This window comes from Rhineura floridana, chromosome 8 (genome assembly GCF_030035675.1).
Source record: "Rhineura floridana isolate rRhiFlo1 chromosome 8, rRhiFlo1.hap2, whole genome shotgun sequence".
Lineage (NCBI taxonomy): Eukaryota > Metazoa > Chordata > Lepidosauria > Squamata > Rhineuridae > Rhineura > Rhineura floridana.
In genome coordinates, this window is record NC_084487.1 from 48,873,674 (window position 1) to 48,894,873 (window position 21,200).

At 43.2% G+C, this 21,200-nt stretch overlaps 1 protein-coding gene across 5 annotated transcripts in view; it reads right to left on the bottom strand.

The window, feature by feature from the left end:
* Nucleotides 1-1,161: 1,161 nt before the first annotated feature.
* Nucleotides 1,162-21,200, bottom strand: part of LOC133390547 (putative RNA-binding protein Luc7-like 2) — a 59,907-nt gene continuing 39,868 nt past the window's right edge. For 3 of the 5 annotated variants that reach the window (XM_061639353.1, XM_061639351.1, XM_061639352.1), the window contains exons 7-11: nt 20,138-20,314; nt 19,648-19,739; nt 18,694-18,723; nt 17,714-17,908; nt 1,162-2,204 (exon numbers count right to left, since the gene is read on the bottom strand). In XM_061639353.1, the coding sequence (XP_061495337.1) occupies nt 2,006-2,204; nt 17,714-17,908; nt 18,694-18,723; nt 19,648-19,739; nt 20,138-20,314 (693 nt within the window). In that variant the 3' untranslated portion in view covers nt 1,162-2,005. The remainder of the gene's footprint in view (nt 2,205-17,713; nt 17,909-18,693; nt 18,724-19,647; nt 19,740-20,137; nt 20,315-21,200) is intronic. The other 2 variants (XM_061639354.1, XM_061639350.1) reach the window with 1 other exon arrangement.

Genomic DNA, 21,200 nt, shown 5'->3' on the forward strand with positions numbered 1-21,200 from the left:
AGCTATGCTTTTACTTCTATACTTGCTGGTTCCAAGGTGCGAACAGGTTTAAAACTGAGGGGGGGAAATCCCAATCCCTTATGAAGATATTGGATTGGTAAATATATTTGCTATCTGTGCAAGCCACTAGGTTTTCTAGACTTCTGTTTGCAAGACAGTATTTATATTACCACACTGATGTTGCAAAAACAAAGTGCTTACATTCTACAGTAGAGTTGAACTGAAGGTATTTCTTAGTCCATTGATCATTTTCTGATGGGCCATCTACCACTTGCTGGGATCCTTGCAGAACATGCTGAACGAGGTGAACCTTGTTATGATCTAGCAAGGCTGTCATGTTCTTAAAGAAGGATATAAATTCAGCATCACTCAAAATAATTAGTTATGCACATTCTTGTTTTATAAATTTTAAAAAAGCAATAATGGCATAAAAAGTAGGTTATACAAGACAAAATGAGCCCACCTGTGTTCTACACAGCAATGAACTTTGTATTTATCATTGAAAAGATTTTGCAAATACATAAATAAGAGTTTCCTGCTGGACTTCTGATGTGAATTAAGAGGAGTGAAACAAAAATGAAGTCAGTTTGCAGCAGCCTCATTAATATTCTCTCTTAGCTCTGCAGAAAAGCAACACTTCAACACTTAGCACATAGTACTGAATTACATTGCTTCTCCAAAGAATCTGATGGAAGCTCTAGCTCAAAATCCAAGGCTTCTGTATTTCTACACACAAATGAAGGGAAGCCTATGTACGCTTTCATATGTGAAAAGCTATGTTTATCTAATCACATTTTCAATGATATATACATTTTTGAACTTTGTTTAGAGCGCATTAAGTCTGTAGGCATGTCAAACGCAAGTTCTTAGCTATAACACCTAACCCCCCAAGTGGAAGCTGACATTGTGTATGAATAATGAATATTTAGAATAATGTATCTATTCCTCAAAATGTAGTCTTTTTCATAAAAGGGAACCTATTAATACCCCAGTGTACCTCAAACACAAAGTTACCTTCCAGTTAAAAAAGTATTATCATACTAAGCCTCCGGGCTTAGGGCGGTATATAAATAAAATAAAATAAATAAATAAATGTAGCTTCCAGATACAACTGACTGGATAGAAAGCATGGGTGTGAGCAACAAGCAGTTTAGTTATGGGAAAGGAGCGGGAAACACACAGCTATTTCACTGGACAAAATTCTTAATTTTTTTATTTATTTTTATTATGATTGGTTTGTTGGTGGTTTTCTTTTTTTACAATTAAGGATGTGCAGTTAACACCCCGCAAGAAAAGCAGAAAAAGTCTTATGGAAAAAAACCAAGTATACTGAACACATACCAACCAAGTGGTACAGAGATATGGGACTGGCTTTGATTTCAAGGTTTCAGTAGATTTTTTTTTTAAAAGGATGAAATGCAACAGCTGTTCAATTTCCAAGTCTAAATAGGCACTGTAAAAAAAACTTTCAATTTTCTCCATCACACAACCTGTCTAAACATACTCCCAAATCTAGGCTCTCAAGAAGTAACCGAGAACACAATCTTATAGTGATAAGTAAAGCTTGGGGACCCTCCCTCCCTCTTTAAAAACCACTCAGTGCTGCTGTTTGGACTGGAGGAAAATCAGAGGAGTTTATAAAGGTTTGAATGCATCCAAGGCAAATAGCACAATATAGTTTGTTCACTATAACTTGTATTGAAAAAGGAGAATAAAACATTGAGATCTACATCTTGGTACATAAAATTGTCTTTTTTGAAGCAAGATCTTTGAAAATAATATTGTATAAGTTTGTTGGAAGGGAGGAAAAAGGACACTGCTTTAGCTGTCATCAATTGAAAAGGGTCAATTCAGACTTCATTATAACCATTTTTATACACTGTACATCTATCCTAAATGGATCAGTGTGTGGAACTGCTCACTGGTGTCCCTTTGAATAACTGTAAACTAAACCACAGTATGCAACTCCATAGGAAGCTAAAGGATCAAGTGAATGTACAGCCAGTTATATTTCTCCTGCTTCACGCTCCTCTGAGCTTCTCCTGTCTTCTGATCTGCCATTAGCGCTTTCATAGGAACGTTTCCTGTCTTTGCAATCTCGGTCTCTAGGCGACTTTTCTCTGGGGCTCTTTTCTTTGTCACGTGATGTTCTGTTACGGTCTCTTGATCGTTCTTGATCTCTGGAAGGTCTTTCTTTTGAGGATCTGAAAAAAATACAACACGTTTAAAAATTGTCCCAGAGATGATAAAACAAATCATATTTTGTCCCCCCCCCGCTGTTCTTGCCTCATTCTCTCGTAGTATGGCAAACGTCTGGGGTGGGACTGCCAAACAACCAATGATGAAGGAAGGGTACTATGTTAACACATAATGTGAAGCTGCAGTTTTAAAAAAATGATGTTTTGTAAGCCAACAAGATTGTGGTTTGTTTGCAGTAAACAAGCCATAGTTAAACTGCTGGCTCAAACAATCAAACAAGCCATTACATACAAGCCAGGTGAATGTTCCCTCTTCTTGGCTTTTTAGGATGAGAACAGCTTGCACATGGATAGAAGGGTGCAGAATCCAAGCATCCAGTGCCAATAGATTATTTTTATACAATTCCACCAAGAGGGATGCCAACAGATTTCTTGGGTACACTGTATGTGGTGCTTATGTACATATATTAACTTAGACTAGCCTACCTCATAGGGCTGTTACAAAGATAAAAAACAGGAGGGGAGGATAATGTCCCCAACCTGAGCTCCTGGGAGGAAAGCAAGATACATATATATGTAAAATGTAATTGACAGACCATGTAAAGAAAAACAAGCATGCACAAAGCCACAAAAACAGGCCCCCTTGCTTTAACTGCAACGTTTCATAGTCCTGATATTTACAGCAAAATACCAGAAAAAGTTTGCCAACCCTGATAAACAACAAGCAAGAAAAATTCTAAATAGGTACAGTTTCACAACTTTGGTGTCTGCACAACTCTCAGTCTAGCCTACTTCACAGGGCTGTTGTGAAGGTAATGGATGGGGGAAGACAACATACATAGCCTGGAGCTCCTTGGAAGAAAAGCAAGATACAAATATATAACAATATGGCAACAAGCAACAAATACTCTAAGCATGTGCAGTTCCACATCTCTCAGCAAAACATATGAGCACACACAAAACATTTTGGTAACCTTAAACAAAAACAGTATCCTTGTGTTAAAGTACAGTCTATAGGAATTTTAACTTGCTGCTGCTGTAAGGTGTTTGATCATTTTATGGTTATATTTACCAATTTATTTTGTATTCTATATTTTTGTTTTATGGTTACTGTGCATTAATAGGTAACAGTCCAGTGATGACAAGCAGACCAGTAGAGGCTGTGTGTGTGTGTGTGTGTGTGAGGGACATGGAAAATCTGGGATGGGGACATTGCTTTCGTTTTTTCATCAGTAGGAAGGAAGCCTCATTTATTTCTAGAAAGTTGCTTCTGAATAAAAAAATACCCGTCAGTCAATATGGCCAGTATCCTCCGCTGTCCTGCATCAGGCTTGCAGCAACAACAATAAAATGAGATTATCCTGCTTTTCTTGTGGTTCTGGGAGGCTCTTCTCCCAAGCTCCAAATGGGGGTGGTCAGCATTCCTTCCTTTCATTTCTTAGCAAGCAATAAAACATCCTTGGTAACAGCAGGTTCTCTTTATAGATGTCGAATTGACTTGGCTTTCATGTATTTGGCCCTCCTAGATCAGGGCTTGGTACATACGTAGCCTCTGTACCTCCTCTTGGCAGCCCTGTCCACCTATGTATGACCTTCAACAGTTATAAACAAAAGAGAGATCTTTACTGTTGCAAGTTTTTTTTTCTCATACTGTGATGACCTATGATCATAAAAAAATAAACCTGGACTTGAAGATGGTTGCTAAATGCTGACACTGGAGGAGGTAAAAGGTTAAAGCCAAAGGTTTCAAAGAAAAAGATGAGTTTTGAGAAGGCATTTGAAGGAAGATCAAGTGGTGGCTTGTGATGTCCTTGTATATAGATATTACTGTAAATATGGTAAGTGCAGGTTTATTAAAGTATATATGGTAAGTGGACTGAGTGAGAGGGGGGAGTACATGGGCTAGAATGCTGTATGATGATTGGCTGAGTGTTTGAGTGGCTGAAGGTATAAATGAGAGGATGACAGTTGAGAGAGGGTGGTTTTGGATCGGTTGTTGTGGGTTGGAGTTGGTTGTGGGTTGGATTATATTAGGCTAGTATTGAGGCAGATTATATATGACTAGAAACATAAAGAGTAACGCAATATATAAAACCATACGCTTGTTAAATATACCTTAAGTAATCTTGTTATTTCCTGGTGTTTATAAATAAATATTTTCTTGGTTTACTAAAAGCCTGATCCTTGGCTGGGGCTTTTACAGACCAGAACGGTGGGCAGAGTATTTACCAAGGTGGAGAAACAGTATCAAATGGTGGCAGCAGTGAAGAGATAGTGTAACATCATCCAGTATCCAGAGCAACAAAGGGCTGTATGCTTATAGACACAAAGATACAGGGGGGTTGTGGCTTGCAAGTGCACCCAGACACAAAGTAACAATAAGCCAGAAGGAGACTAAGGCAAAGTCTCAAGGTAATATTGTGAAATAGGGAGTGGCTGGTGGTGCTGCCTAGCAGTGGGATCTTGCGAGATCTATACTAGAGCCAGTGAGAGAACAAATAAAAACCAGGATCCTGACTGGTGGTGACCAGAGCTGGGGCACACAAGGTTGTTCCTGACAGGTGGTGGCAGCAGGAGGGATCCTGACATGGCTCTACACAGATATTCTGAAAATGAGCTCTAAGCATATGCAAAGCATGGGGAAAGTGACTGACATCCTGGGTGCAGGTCATGAAAATAAGTGCAGAAATATTATTTTGTTATTATTGTTATTATTTTGACAGATAATACACCATTTTCTCTGTCACAAAAGTTTCTTAAAGCGTCTTACAAACAGAAATGCAAGCATAAAAACAATAATCCAACCACTAAAGCATAATTATCAAACTAAACAAAAATGCAGTAACACCCATAAACAGCCACATTCCCATTAAATTTCTTAAGAAGCAACATACTCAAAAGCTTGTTTTAAAAGCAATGCTTTCAATTGCCAGAACAGATATAGAGAGGACAATACATACATGCTGAATGCCACAGCAAAGAAAGCCACTGTGTGTGTTGCCACCAACTTTGCATCAGAAAGCAACTGCATATGGAAGAGGGGTGCAACAGCTGCTAAGGACGGGCAGATTCAGACAAGAAAAGACAGTTCAAGTAGCTTAGTTCCACTACATTTTCAATTAACACTCAAAAATGGAATGCTGGATACTGGATTATAATTTATTCAGAACTGTGGAATATAAATATGGCTTTTTTAAACAAAGAACAAGCTACATTTTTATGCAGGATGGAATAGAATCCTCACGTAAGGAAGAGCTGATAATTTCCACCACCCAAACAGTCAACCTCTGGCTGGCTTTACAAACCAGGATAGGCAGGTGTCAAATGTACATGTGAATGACCTCACTGATCTAAGAATCCTTCCACATTATCAGGTCACAGGTTTATCACTCTTTCAACTTTCTGTATCTCCTTTCAAAAGATGGTTTGCGATGGCCTAAGAAAATACCAAAGAGAAGATTGCAGTATTATACAGCCATGAGAGGGGCTGTATACTATAGCCAGCATGGGTTTTTCACATTCCGCAATGTTAAATTGAAAATACCCCCATGCCTTTCTGATGCTTCCCATAAGCTCATTTCAAAACAAAACGTTATGAAACTTATAGTCCTGAACTCAGAAACACTTGCTTAACAACCCTCTCAATTTTCATGGTGATACACAAAACAGTCAGAGAGAATAGATCAGTGTTTCCCAACTAGTGGGCCACCAGATGTTGTTGGACCACAATTCCCATCTTTCCTGACCTTTGGCAATGCTGGCTGAGGCTGATGGGAGTTGTGGTCCAACAACATCTGGTAGCCCACTAGTTGGGAAAGGCTGGAATAGACAGTGTAAAAAGAGAGAGAAAAACTCCAGAGCCCTTTTGGACTTTTTTCTCCGAGTGTTCTCATAATCTGTTGAAATTCATTAAAAATCAGCTATGTTTGCAGAGTACCTGTAATCCTAATACTGACCTTGCCCCATACTCTGACCTTCATCTTCTGCAGTTTAAAAGTTAAAAAAAAATGCCTGGCTGATTTTTAATTAATTTAATAAATTTTGGATGGGACCCTGTGATAAGTGCGGGCATGCTCAGTAAGAACCAACTGTCAGTGTTCTAAAAGCCAGCCTCACAGCTGCTGGGCTTGCCTAATCAGGGGGCCACACTCACACCAGAGTTTGATTTCACTTGAGACAGTCATGGCTTCCCTCAGAGAATCCTGGGAAGTGTAGTTTATGAAGGGTGTTGAGAAGAGACTCCTGTTCTACTGAGACAGCTTCAGTGGCCAGACTGGTTTAACGGTCAGCCACTGTGATTGAAGTCTGTGAGGGGAACAGGGCATCTCCTAGCAACTCTCAGCACACTTCACTAACTACACTTCCCAGCATTCTTTGAGAGAAGCCATGACTGTCCAAAGTGAAATAAAGGTCTGGTGTGGATGTGGCCAGGGCCAGCTTTGGCTTAAATTTGGGTGGGAAGCTACATGTGCCTGCTGTAGAATAAAAAGGTGGGGGAAACGCTGAAAAAGCAATGATACCATTCACAATTTTTCCTTTTGGAAAAGAAAGGGGATTTCCTTCCGCCCAGTGACCACCCATCCAATCTCCTCCCCTCCCCCTCCCCCTCCCCTCCCCTCCCCCAGGTCAGTGTTGGACTACGAACTGGGAGATCAGGGCTTGAATCCCCACACAGCCATGAAGCTCACTGGGTGACCTTGGGCCAGTCACTGCCTCTCAGCCTCAGAGGAAGGCAATGGTAAAACCACCTCTGAATACCTTTTACCATGAAAACCCTATTCATAGGGTCACCATATGTCGGGATCGACTTGAAGGCAGTCCACTTCCATTTTCAAACATGATTGCGCAGAAATAAATCCCACTGAACTCAAAAAGTATGTAAATGATCAAACCCACACTCCCTTCTCCTCCCTCCTATCCCCTCCCTCCCCCTTCCTTTGCCCTCACTCCCCATCCCCTTCCAATCCCCTCTGTCCCCTTCCCCCTCCCCATGGTCAGTTCTACCTATCTTAAGCATGATTGCACGGAAATACCACTGAACTCTATAAGCATGCAAATGATCAAACCTGACCTCCCCTCCCCCTTCCTTTGCCCCCCTCCAATATGCTCCTTCCCCTTCCCACTCCCACTCCTCCCCCCCATGGTCAGTTTTTCCTATCCTAACCAAGATTGCATAGGATTAAATCCCATTGAACTCAATAAGCATGCAAATGATCAATCCATTCTCAGCAAACTTGGACAGGATCCCATTTCTTACCTCCCAGATTAAAAAGCAGGGAAATTCACTAATAGGCAAAAAACCTTGCGGTTTAAGAACGTACCTATAGCCCACAGATATTTCTATCAAACTTTAAAAAGCAAATAAATTGGGCAGCTATAGTGAATGCACCAGGGGAGCAGGAGACCTGAACTCCTCTCTGAGATATTGTACTGCCCTACAAATTGGTCAAAATGCAAACACAAGTTGGGTTGCTCTTTCACAGTCCAATCCACTTCCTGTGTAGCTTGGAAGAATTTGGTAACATGTGCCTCTGAGCATATGGTGAGTGGTGGCAACACCTGCAATCAGCCCAAAAAATAGAAACAAGACATGTGCTGATCTTGTTTTAACAGGGAGGAAGTAACATTACTAAGACAGTTGATATAGTTCAGATGGTCACTTTGAATATGTCTGATTTCCTTTGCAATTTTAATGAAGTTTCCTATAGTAAATCAATTTCTTTTGTTTCTATTTCTGTGAATATGTGAAGTACAGCAACACTTTGCAAAATTTACACTAAAAAAACTCCAAACATAATTGTGGAATAATGGCACTGACTTCTGCAGAATAGTCTCCAGTGGACCTCAGGAGTATCTCAATTTGCACAAGATAAAACAGTGGGAGGTGAAATATATTATAGCAAAATGCTAGGTGTGTTCTATGTTTTTAATTGACCTGTGCCCACCATACCTTAAATGAAGTAGTTTAAACATAACAGGCTGAAAACATGCATCCTCTTTTTTCCAACAGCTAGAGTCATTGCTGAAGTAGCAACATATTGTAATCAGTCTGATTTTACATCAAACTGCAGTTTCAGATTGCACTGTTAATGCACCCAAAATAGAAACAGAACATAACCTCCAATTTGAAACACAAAAGGCTGTCTTCACCATCATATGACATTGACCAATAAAAGGTGTTGAAATTAATAAAAATAAAATTGACAGAGATTTCTAGGATGAATAAAGAGGGAAATAAAATTTTCTAGATTAGATTCTCTGTAGAAACATTAGTACACAGGAAAGGTGCAAAGTAAGAACACCAACAAACATACAAAAATATAATTCTCCATCTTTGGAGATGGCAGGTGTTGCCACCACTCACCATATGCTCAGAGGCACATGTTACCAAATTCTTCCAAGCTACACAGGAAGTGGATTGGACTGTGAAAGACTAACCCAAATTGTCTTTGCATTTTGACCAATTTGTAGGGCAGTACAATATCTCAGAGAGGAGTTCAGGTCTCCTGCTCCCCTGGTGCATTCACTATAGCTGCCCAATTTATCTGCTTTTTAAAGTTTGATAGAAATAGCTGTGGGGTATAGGTACGTTCTTAAACCGCAAGGTTTTTTTCCTATCAGTGAATTTAACTACAACAGAAGATTAGCAAGGCATGAACCAGAACTTTGGTCAAGAAAGTGAGAAGAGGTGTGTAGGGAGAAAAGCAATAGGATTTGATGACAGTCTGAATATAAGGAGCAAGGGAGATATTGCACCACCACTACCAACCACTTCAGGCTTGGTCAATAGGGTTGATGGTGATATTGAAAGAATGTACCATTGGTATCACCTGAAGGGTGATTTTCTTAGGTGGTCCGACATCACGTGGGATATAGCACCATCTAGCGTCCAAAGGCAAGAATCAATCGAAGTCAAGACCTGGGGCATCACGCCCCTCCCACCCCAGTTCATTCGTGACGAGACCGAAGTGAGAGACATATCTGAAAAGACAGAAAAGGCCAACGGGCCTAACAGCAAGGAAACAGTGTCCCAAAACATGACCCAAAGATCGCAAGCATATTAAACAAGTCCAAATTGGTGTTGACTTGGCAAAAAAGTTTAAATATTATAACTCTGAAGAGTGATAATTGGTAAGGTAACAAAAAACCCCAATATCCTCCAAAAGGGGAGGGCCGTGATGTCGGACCACCTAAGAAAATCACCCTTCAGGTGATACCAATGGTACATTTTCCTTAGGTGGTCCGACATCACGTGGGATGTACCAAAGCAGGCCCTAATAGGGAGGGACCGCCTCCTGGTTACTCAGTAGACATAACCTGTTGTAACACACACCTCCCGAAGGAGGCATCAGCAGAAGCGTAACGGTCTATCTTATAATGTCTTATGAAAGAATTTGGGGTAGACCACACAGCTGCTCTGCAAATCTCTGCTAGAGGAGCATTGGTTGCGAAGGCAGCCGTAGTGGCAGCTGACCTAGTGGAATGTGCCGTTACGTTACGAGGCACTGGCAGCTGAAGGGACTCATAGGCCAATGCAATACAGGCATGCAACCAACAAGATAACGTGGAGCTGGACACCTTTTTCCCCAGAGTACGCGGGTGAAAGGATACAAATAAGGAATCCGTTGACCGTATGTCCTGGGTGCGAGACAGGTAGGTCTTGAGGGCCCTCCGGACATCTAGCGAGCGCCAGGCCCTGACCAGGACCCTGGCCAGCTGAAGAAAATGGCTATAGCTGTGCTGTTCCTAAATGACGACATTTAGAATCCCAACACGGGGCTATCTGGCTACAAATATGCCCACACAGTAGAAGGAAGCCGGCCCAGCTCAAAAGCAACCTCTGAGAGGAAGAGAAGCAGAACGGAGAGGTCAGAAAGGGCCCAACCAAGTGACTCTAAATGCAGTCTAGCCAAAGAGAGCTGCCCCAGGGAGAGGAGAGTGATAAGAGCAAGCTCAAGCTGTTTAACAGAGGCAGAGGAGCAATCTGCCTCTAATTAGCTCCAAAACCCAGTGAGGCAAGCACACAAGCACCTCAGGAGAGGGAGCATTGACTCATAAAATCAGCCTAACCACATATCTAAGAAGGGGATGTGGCAACCTCTGAGAACCAAAGTCACACTCAGTGGGGAGGGGCATTGAGTGTGTCCTTCTGCATTGGCGTAGTTCCTGGCCTGACAGGGACCGTAAAACCTAACATGATTCAAGAAGGGAGAGGAGCGAGTCCTGAGTGCTAGGATAATTGTACGCAGTGGAGAGAACCCATGAGAGTGCCCTTCCGCCCTGGTATGTCTATGGTCTGGCATCTTTGGTCTTGCGAAACAGGATCGTAGATAACATAACCTTGTTCTGCGACAGCAGCAGCCCGCTTGTCTGGATATGTCGGCCAATTGTAAACTTCGCCAAGAGGCTCCATGTGGTAGATGGGATCGAATAACCTTTGAACAGCCCAGAGAAGTATCCCCGGGCAAGAAAATGCAAACACCATCAAATACAGACGAAGCCAGGAACTTGTAGCCAAGAAGTACCTGTAATAATCAAAACAACTGAACAGAGTGGGAAGAGACAAAGAGGGCGTCCTTCCACAGCGGTCTGGAACTTGGGACACAGTGGGGAGTTGCAGTGAGAGTGTCCCTCCGCAAAATGTTGCCTGTGGTCTGATAGGAACAGCAAAGAGCTCCTTATTACTCTGCAGTAGCGGCAGGCTGCTCATCTGGATATGGCTCTTATGCCTGAGTAGAGACCTCTGACAGGGGCCCACTGGAGGTGAAGGTAATAAAATGGTCACCGGTCAATCTGCCCCAGCAAATAAGAGAAGAAACTTCTGCCCGGTCTGGCGGGCTACCAGCCAAAAAGGGCGAGAGGTTAGTTACATGATATGGACTCACCTGTTGCCTGGGCTGGTCCACACTCACCTGTCATCTGGCCGTATTAGAAAATATGCACGCTAGTAGGCGTCTGGCCGCTGATATTTCGTCATATACACGCATAAAGCAGGAGTTGCGGTATATGCCATCAACAAACGTGCAAAGGTAGGAGGAGTGATTTGGAGAGAGGTCAGTACATGCAAACAAGGGAAGATGTAGTACTGCTCCTGTCTTTAAATGGTTGGTTGCGTCGACAGCTGTGGAGTGAAGGCTGGAATACTTGTACTTTGAGTTGCGTCCGGGCATTGTACTGTTGGCTTGTCCCTGAGGCTGGTCTGTCATGTCCAAATCAGGAGACACGCACAATGGGGAAGGTACGGTATTGCTCCTGCGCACACGACAAGTAAGAGCAAGAGAGTCATCCACGTAAGGCAGTATGGATTGAGGAAGGTGGATGTACCATGGAGGCTAGGTTCTTCAATATGGCACCAGGCCAGGTAGATACACGCACACAATGGAGAAGATGCAGTATTGCCACAGTGCACTACATAGGCAGACAATTATTAGCAGGCCCTTTCTTAGACTCACCGGACCTGGATTAGGGTCGTCTAAGAAATTATCCAGCCACATCATAAAACCTCTAGAGAATATTAAAATTGCAGCAGAAGCCCGCAAGGCTAAGGCGGTAGTCTCATGATTATGGTGAGGGCAGAAAATGACGTGCCTGCTGCGGGCGAGCCCATTGTCCTTTGGCCAATTTGTCAATGGATCTGGCACAGGAGGTAGTGCGATCCTGGAAGTCTCAAAACCTTGGCCCCTTACACAGAGGGAATAGCAGAATCATTCTTGAAAGTTTGGAGGCATAAGGTGTCCAAAACAGTACAAGCGAGGGGTAGTCTGCCATATGAAACATCCTCCTCCTGTTCTATGGATCCTTCTCCTGTTCTAAAGCAACGCTCCACTCACCTCCCTCGGCTAGAAGGGAATACGAGGGATCCTCTGAACCGGTAGTCCCATCGCCAATCCTGCCTCCAGCGACATCAGAAGGATTTGGTGAGGGTGGTGGATTTGCTTCACTGCAGCCACAATGTCTCATAGCGCCAGAATGTCCTTGCGCATTTAGCTGAAGAAAAGGATTGGCCTGTGACCCTGACTGCACTTGTGAGAAGAAGCCCAGTAAGTCCTGCAACTGTGGGAGAAACTCAGGGGACAACTGTAAACCCAGATGAGGGGCAAGAGCAGCCCTCTGTGGATCCGAGGGCACTGACTGCACTTGGCGGAGCAGAGGCTGGTGCCTTTGTTGAGGCCAATTAGCAGTGGTCTCATCAGACCAGCGAGATGAGCCCCAGTTGATGACTTGGGTTGAGAAGGACAGTTCCCAGTAGGTTGGCTAGGGGGCCCTTCAAAGACATCCTCAGACGAGCTGGCGGGTGCATGAAAGAGGGCTGTTAATCAGTCATAGCCAGCAGCCTCTGAAGTCGGGACAGACATGTATCGTGCTTTCCTGGCAGCGGTGTGGCCAGATAAGTGTGTGGTTTTGGCGACAGCCTTCGAATGAAGTCTGGGTTGCTTGCACTTATTACACGGAGATGTCCTGGGGCCTCACACGGTTGCTGTGCCCATCGCACAAGGTGGGGGGGTGCATTATATAACACCAACACACTCCTTGTACACGCCACACAGATGGGGGAGAATGTACGGGATATATCACCAACATACGCTGCTGTACATGCCCACAGATGGGGGAGAATGTACAGTATATATATATATCACTAACACACACTTCAGTGCACGGCCACAGGTGGGCGAGAATGTACAGTCCGAAATGCACTTTGGTAAATACGTAGCAGGGGTGCAGTGCAGCTGCTGTGCAGATAAGTCATATGATGAGAAAGGTCAGTACACGCCCCCAGGGGGGAAGAATGTACAGTTCCAAATAGCCTTAGTACGCGTATGGGTGAGAATGTACAGTTCCACACAGCCTTAGTACACGGCCACGGATGGGGGAGAATGTACAGTCCCGAACAGCATTAGTACACACCCACGGATGGGGGAGAATGTAGTTCCAAATAGCCTTAGTACACACCCACGGATGGGGGAGAATGTATGGTTCCAAACAGGCTCAGTAACCAGCCTCAGTACACATCCAGGCTCCTATACTGGAGGGCGTTGTGTAGGATTCTCTTTACCCTGCAGCACACACACTGCAACTATACTGAAGGGCCTTGTAAAAAGAAGGCTGTAGTCCTTGTAGAGGCACAGCTGCAGGGGGTTCACTGGACCGGTGAGACGTATGAGTCACAGGTGGTAAAGTGGATTGAGGGGGTCAGTCCACAGGCTGGTTAGGAAACCCCTCGAAGTCATCCTCAGACAACACGGCTGGCGAGTGAAAGAGGGTTGTTAAACCTTCCTGACCAGCAGCGTCAGAAGGCGGGATGAAAAAATAACAGGGTCGCTTGGCGTAGTGCGGCTAGGCAGATGCTTGGTTTTAGCCACGGCCTTGACGTGCAGCCTGGGTTGTTTTTCTTAGCAGACTTGTGATGTGAGGTCTTGCAAGGCAGCTTTGTCCCAGATGAATGTGCCTCTTGTTGTTCCACCATTGTGCAGGCACAGAGATGTAGTCTATGTAATATATCACCTACACACGCACAGAGGTGGGAGGTGCGGTGTGGTGAGGGACTAATACCAACACACGCACAGAGGTGGGGGGTGCGGTGTGGCGAGGGTCTTCAGTACACGCCTTCCCAAATGCACAATGGAGCAGTTGTGGAACTAAGCATGTTTGTGCAGATATGCCTTTTGATTATGCACATGAAAATAATAAACAGTCCAATTACTCTGAATTACGTCACACAGAACACCATCGTGGGGAAAGGGCTTGGCACACGCCCACAGGTGGGGAGATGTACAGCACCAAATGTCAATCAAAGGAGAACAGAAAAGGCGGGAAAAGGGGGCAAAACAAATGGCGCCCGCAAAAAGGGCAGGAAACTAGAAAACAAATGGCGCCCGGGAAGGAGAAAGAGCAAGGGTGGACGGACAAAAAAGTTCCACATGCATCTGTCAGGCAAAAGTTAGGAAAAGAGGTACAAGGGCTCCAAGCACTGTCTGTAAAATTACAGCGCCGCCGCTGCCGCCTGAGAATCAAAGCTGGCGGCAAAAGGGGGGAAGCTGCACCCGCAGGCTCCCAGTCAGGCTGCAAGCCTGCAAGCGTCACCCAAGCCCGGATAAAAAGCAAAACCGGCGGCAAGGAACAAAGGAGAAGCTGCCACCGCTAGCTCCCGGCCAAGGCTCGTCTCAGGCAAAAAGGCCTGAATTGACAAGGACAAGCCGCCGCTGCCTGAGAGAAAGGCAGGCGGTAAAAAAGTTAAAGGGGCCACAGGAGCGAGCTCCAACCGCCACTCGCCAAAAGGAGACTGCAGCCTCCAAATACTAGCTGCCGCCGTTATTAAACTGGCGGTAAAAGTAGCTAAGGGAGCAGCAGCTGCGGTTCCCAGAGAGGTAAAAAACAGTAAAAAACGGCCGCCGCCTGAAGAGACGGCGGCAAGGCAATGAAGGGCTGAAAAGAGAGCCACTGCCGCAGCTCATAGCAAAGCGGCCGCCGCCTGAGCGAGAGACGGCGGTAAGGCAAAAAAAGGGGACTGACGAGAGAGCCGCAGCCGCGACTCTCAGTAAAGGCTCGTCTCTCAGAGACGGGAGCCCAAAGGGAAAACGGCAGCCGCCGGATTCCCCAACGAAGGGACTAAAGGGGGGAAGCAAATGATCCAAAAAATAAAATAAAAAAACCCCAAAAACGTCCCAGACAACACGCAAAGTGAGGGACGTAGGGAACGAGAGGAAATCACAGACGCTCACACTAAATCCCAAACTTAGCTATGCTAAAGAAGATCCAAACGCCTCGAACGAACGAAGGCAAGAATGAACTGGGGTGGGAGGGGCTTGATGCCCCAGGTCTTGACTTTGATCCATTCTTGCCTTCGGACGCTAGATGGCGCTATATCCCACGTGATGTCGGACCACCTAAGGAAAATGCCAGTGATTTGACGATCTCCTTGGGGCAATATATAAACAGTACCAGGAGGTCTAGAACCATGCTCACTACCCACACAGTTACACACAATTAATGGTGAATATAGCAATGCAGGTGACATTGAAACACATTCCTGAAGTCTGAAAGACCCGAGTTAGACAAATAATTCGAGTATTAACTTTTTTCCTACTAAGATCAGATAATCATGGAGGCTCCACCTCATTTATGAAGACCAAATGTGTTCTGAGTAAAACAGATACAGGCATACCCAGCTGGGCTGAAATTATCCAAGGCTGAAGCAGGGGAGAAAAAACACTGACAGAGAGGCAGCATGCTGATCCACATAATTCAAAATAGGAAATATTCCCTCATTGCCCTAAACAAAAAATGTGTAACCAAAAAGTACCCCAGAGAATACCAAGATTTAGGCTGCAAGTCGTATGGTCACTTACCTGAGAGTAAATGCCACTGAACTCAGTAGGGCTTACTTCTAATTAGGCATATACAGAATTGCACTATTAATTTTTTAAAGAGGAACCTACAACATATTTCAATGTGGAAGGTTCCTCTTCAGTGTTTGAGCTTATCAAGGCCTTCTTATAGGAGATTGCTTTTTCTCCTCATTAGCCCCATTTTTGGCCACAAGGACAGCATAACTTTGAATTTGCTATTAGTATATATAGAAGCATAATTATTTTTACTAATTATTATTATTTATTGAATTTTTAACTTGCTCTTCAACTTGAAGGTTCTCAGGGTGGTATACAGTATTTCATCAAACACAATTATTAAAATACATTAACATAAAATTCATAGAACCAGTAAACATTACCAGCATCTTAAAACCATAACACAAACACAATACAGCAGCAGACAAACCAAAATGTTGAAGTGTATCCCTGGTGTGCATACATTACCTGAGCCTTAGGGGGCTAAAACAACAAAAGTTATCAAAGGCAGGAGTCCCTGCTCTAAATTGTGTACTGCACTGCAGGGATATCATAAGCCACTCTCTCCCAGCCATAACTCCCTTCCAACCTTGTATGGACAAGCGAGGTGCACTGGTTTTGGAATTTATTTTAGCTAGGTTATTTTTAAAACCATTCCATACTAAATGAGAAATTAGAAAGAGCAGGAATTTTTATCTTTGCTGCTACCTTTTGAGAGTTTGTGTGCATAGAACGGGGAATGGGTAGACACTGGTGCCTAAGTCCAGCTACATTAAAATCTTGGATTTCTTCATTGATTTCTATGAACATTTCAGTCCCTAAGCCAGAAAATGACCTATCAAGACAATGAGAAGGTTCTGGCTAACCTTTTTATATTTACAGTAGGGCCCCGCATTTTGGAGCCCTGCTTTTCGGCATACCACTAATACGGCACCAGCGGGGCGATCAGCTGTAGTGTGGGGAGCTTCAGGGGACAAGTGCTGTCAGCTGTAGCGCAGCTGCTGGAGCTCCCCGCGCTTCAGCTGTAGTGCACGATCAGCTGTAGCTGGGGAGCTACAGCCGCCGTGCTACAGCTGACAATGATCAGCTGTAGTGTGCGATCAGCTGTACTGTACAGTTGATTGCGCCGGAGCAGCAGCAGGCTTCGGGCTATGTCCCACTTTCCGGCGATTTTTGCCTTTCGGCAGGGGTCTGGAACATAACCCGCTGTATGAGTGGGGCCCTACTGTATGTGTTTCTTCTTCCCTTCTCTTTTTCCATGACATTCCATTCCTCCTCCACCTACATAGGAGTGTGCTCAGTCCTCATTGAGCTGTTTGGGGAGGAGGTTCCCCTAAATATTTGTTGTACTTCTTAAAGTCTTGCTCTCCATCCTCACAATTTGCTGATACATGCCCACGCATCTACACCGGGTATGTGCGCTATCCTTGTGACTTCAATGTGGGCACACTCCCCTGAAGATTTGAAATAGAATACATGATATGATACAAACTTAGTTTGATGTGTAAAGCCCTAAATGGCTAGAGACCCAAATGCATGCAAGAATACCTTCTTCTGTATCGACCTTTCAATGTTTTTCAGATGAACAGATGAGGCTGGTTCCTAAACAGGATGAAGTATGTGGTGTGGTGGACCAGGAAAGGGCCTTTTCAGTGAAGGCTCCACATATGTGGAGCTCCCTCCCTACTGAAGTATGTAGCTGGTTAAGATGCACCTTTTTTGTGGGCATTTGGTGGATAAACAGGATTATTTGCTGCTATTACTAAAGTGCTATTTAGTGAACTGCTATGACTTGTGCATTTTAAGGACTGTGTTATTTTATGTATTCTTTTTATCTTATTTGACTTTGTTATTAACCACCCTATGGCTTGTGCAAAGGACAGTATATAAACCATCTAAATAAAAAAAGTGAAAACGCTCAGGATAAGTATAATCTTAGAGAATGTTATATACATACTAAGACTTGCATTTCAATATAAAAATGTCAGTGGAGTATAATTAAATGATTCTGGAGCAAATTGTTCTAAACATACCCATTACAAAAGACTCGTACCTCCTTTGACAGTATGCTAACTACTGTTAAAGACAGGATGATATCTGTACCATCTTTTCCCCACAGAAACTAGTAAAATAAGAGGCATCAGCTGTTCCTTTTGCTGACCTAAATGTTACCTTTTTTTAGAACTGCGTTCTCTGCTCCTGTCCCTGGAACTATGCCTACTTCTCTGGTGGCTGCGGCTCCTACTACGACTGGTCGAACGAGACCTGTGACGGTGACGTTTCTCACGGGATCTGGAGCGAGTTCTTTTCTTTCGTTCACGTGAGGAGGAACGAGATCGATGTCTACGGCGATCTTGGGATCTTGATCTGAAAAGAGATTTACAGTGGATGAGTTAACAATTTTATTAATAGGACCTATTGGGTCAGCTCTCCATGAAACATCTCTTATTGGATCAATTTCCGCTGCCCAAAATTTTGCAAGTTTTGGGAGTTTAGCACAATGCTTTGAGGCAGATGAAGAACACTGTAGCTTCATACCTGAAAATCTTAGTTGTTCTTAACTACTACTAAGAACAGTAACTTTCTACATTGTGTGCCAGCGGCAGGGCAGCAACAGCACTCTAGGACACATCACGCAGGAATTTGGAACTTCTGGACCTAAAAAGTCATGCAAACCTATGCTCAGTCTAAACAAACATTTCCATTGATCTGAAAAAGCAATCAATTTAACACTTCCTTGTATTTTAAACCCCAAGTGAGAGTTTAACACCCAGTAACAATATGGCCCATAGCCAAAGTGATTCCAGTAGAGTCCAAGGTGGCTCATGAAGTTCCAATTCTACAGAAGACCTATCTCAACTAAAACACCTACCATCGATTTCGACATTAATAATCAGGACTAAGGATTCCAGTTTTCCAGCAACATGAAGCAGAAATACACTATATTCTGAAATGAGATGTGGTTGTAACGCAGTGTAACTTCTCCACAGTTGTTGATGAATCACTTGGGATTCTGAAGGTCAACAATCAAATGCTCCATTGTTGTGCACGGAATCAGGACTTCTCCAGGGAAGGACCTCTTTGTTTAATAACATTTGATAAGATTTGATTCCAGCTGGGAAAATTTATAGGAAAAAGGGACTGTATCCTACCTTTTGGGATTCTTGCTATGGGATCGAGATCTGAAAACAAGTTAAAATACAGGTAAATGTTTATGCTGAACAGCCTATTTGCATAACACACTATTTGGAAGAAGGCATCATGAAAGTGATGTATTTTGTAAGCAAATGCACAGCTAATGCTCACCTGGAGTACAAAATCCAGGTCGACCCCCAGATCTTGCACCAAATGATGCATATATGCTATCTATTCCATTTTTCATTGTTAACGAAAACTACAGATGCATTTTTCAAAGTACATAAGCATTTTAAAATCAGTTATTTGCCAAATAAATGAAACCTATAGAGAATATAACAAAATGTTAACACTTAAAGGATAGAACATTCTCCAAGTAAAATGTTGTGGCTAGTCACATGGCAGTAAAATCTCACATGCAACTAAAATTGGTTGCCAGTTTGTTTCTGGCCCCAATTCAATTCCCAATTCATTAGTGTTTAGAAGCCCAAGACGATGTAGGCTCCAAATATCTGAAAGACTGCCTCCTTCCCTGCAGATCCTCTCAGGTGTTAAGACTGACACAGGGGACCCTCATGGTACTTCCGCTGCCCTCAGAGGTTGGAGGGGTGGTAGACTAGGAGAGGGCATTTTCTGTGGTAGTTCCTAGGTTGTAGAATTCCTTCCCCAAAGAGGTGTAGGTGGTACCATCATTACATAGTTTTTGTGATATGCTGAAGGTGCATCTCTTCACCCTGGCCTTTGACATCTGAGTATGTGTTTTCAGTACCCCCACCCAATTCCAGTAACTGTAATTTGTTTTAATTGCTTTTAACATTGAATTTAATATTGCTGTAACACACTCTAGGACCTGCTGGTGAATAGTAAATAATAATAATTAAAAAAAATATTTAACAATAGAACACAATGCTAAAATCTTATCTAAGTGCAAATATGTACTATCTTGTTGGTTAACAAAAGCAGATTTTTACCTCCTTAGCTTCTCCCTTTCTTCCTTCTCTCTTTCTTCTCTTCGCTTTAGACGCTCTTGGTTTCGTTTCTCTTGTTTATCAGCCACAATTCTCTGAAAAACAAAGACAAAATTGGAGACTAGTAAGCTTGTGTATTTCTCTTGACAGCATACTGTACTCAATAGGCTAGGAAAGCTCAAATGAAGATATATGAAGGTGAAAGAAGTGTACAATAAAATCTGTAAGTATTTTAATCAGTTAGTGGACACTAACAAATATTTAAATTCTTATGTTTGATGTTGAGTCCTCTTTTTTTATATACCAATTATTAATATTTTTGAGCCAGTAACCTACATGTATTATATCTGTGAGGTTATTTTATTATTTCATAAATTTATTAGTTGTACCATCTACAAAAGAGTACTCAGCCATGCAATATAAAAAGGATATCCAAAAGTCATACTCAGAGTTGACCTACTCAAATTAATGGTTTTAAGTAATATGTATTTACCCTAAGTTCTTCAAGCTTCTCTCTTATTTCAATAAAACCCAAGTGCAATTTTCCTCCAAAGTGATCAGCAAGCCGCCTGTCATTATCATGTAGACCAAGATAGGCTGAGCATACTTCACAGACTCGAAGCTTCTGCTGCTGAAAGCTGGAAGCAGGCATTGAATTCCTGTACACTTCCTGGAAGACATCACAATAGCTTTCTCAAATGCATGAATAAAACATATTCTTAATGAGTACAGAATGTTCTTTACTAGCTGGAACATTTTTAACACCAGGTCCCTTCCTTAATCAAACATAGGTGATTAATTTTGCCTGTTCCAAGCACAATCCCCAGCCTACAATTCCAAGCCCCAAATTCTTCTCTGAACAATGCTTTAGAACAGCCTTTCCCAACCTTTGGGTCCCCAGATGTTGCTGGATTACAGTTCCCATAATTTCTGACCATCGGCCATGCTGGCTGGGTCAGTAGAGTTTGGAAAGGCTGCTTTAGAATTAAAGACCTCATCCAACCCTTGTGACATGCACACACAGGTAAGCACACTTTCCTGGTTGTACACTCTGCTGCCACACACTTCTTAGATAAAACTGAAGCAAAATTGAAGAGGCTACAATAGCAATTCTTTCTAACAGGCAAGACCGCCAACAAAACATGGCAATATATCCTCAACAGAGTGTTTCTGCTCAGGGTTCCAGTCTGGTGTATCACAAGCTGTGAGGGACTCAAGCAGGTCAATTCACTCCCCACCATGGTTTTTTCACACACACCCAACTAACACCCAACATTGTTGCTGAAGACCACTACAAATAACACTGGATTTTTTTGGGGGGGTGCCCCCTTAACTGTTCTTAACTACTTAATTTTTTTTTGTAAACCTCCCTGTTTTTCAGCAGTTTAGCCCCAATCCTGTCAGCACAGGGACACTGGGTTCAATATTAGAGGGAGTGTTTAGTTTGCCAGGATTATTTTAGGAATAACTAGTTGATTATCTTTTCCCCATGTGATGCCCCTTGATGTGGGGAAGGGAGGTGCAAAGGAGAGCTGCAGAGTGGGCATAATATCTGA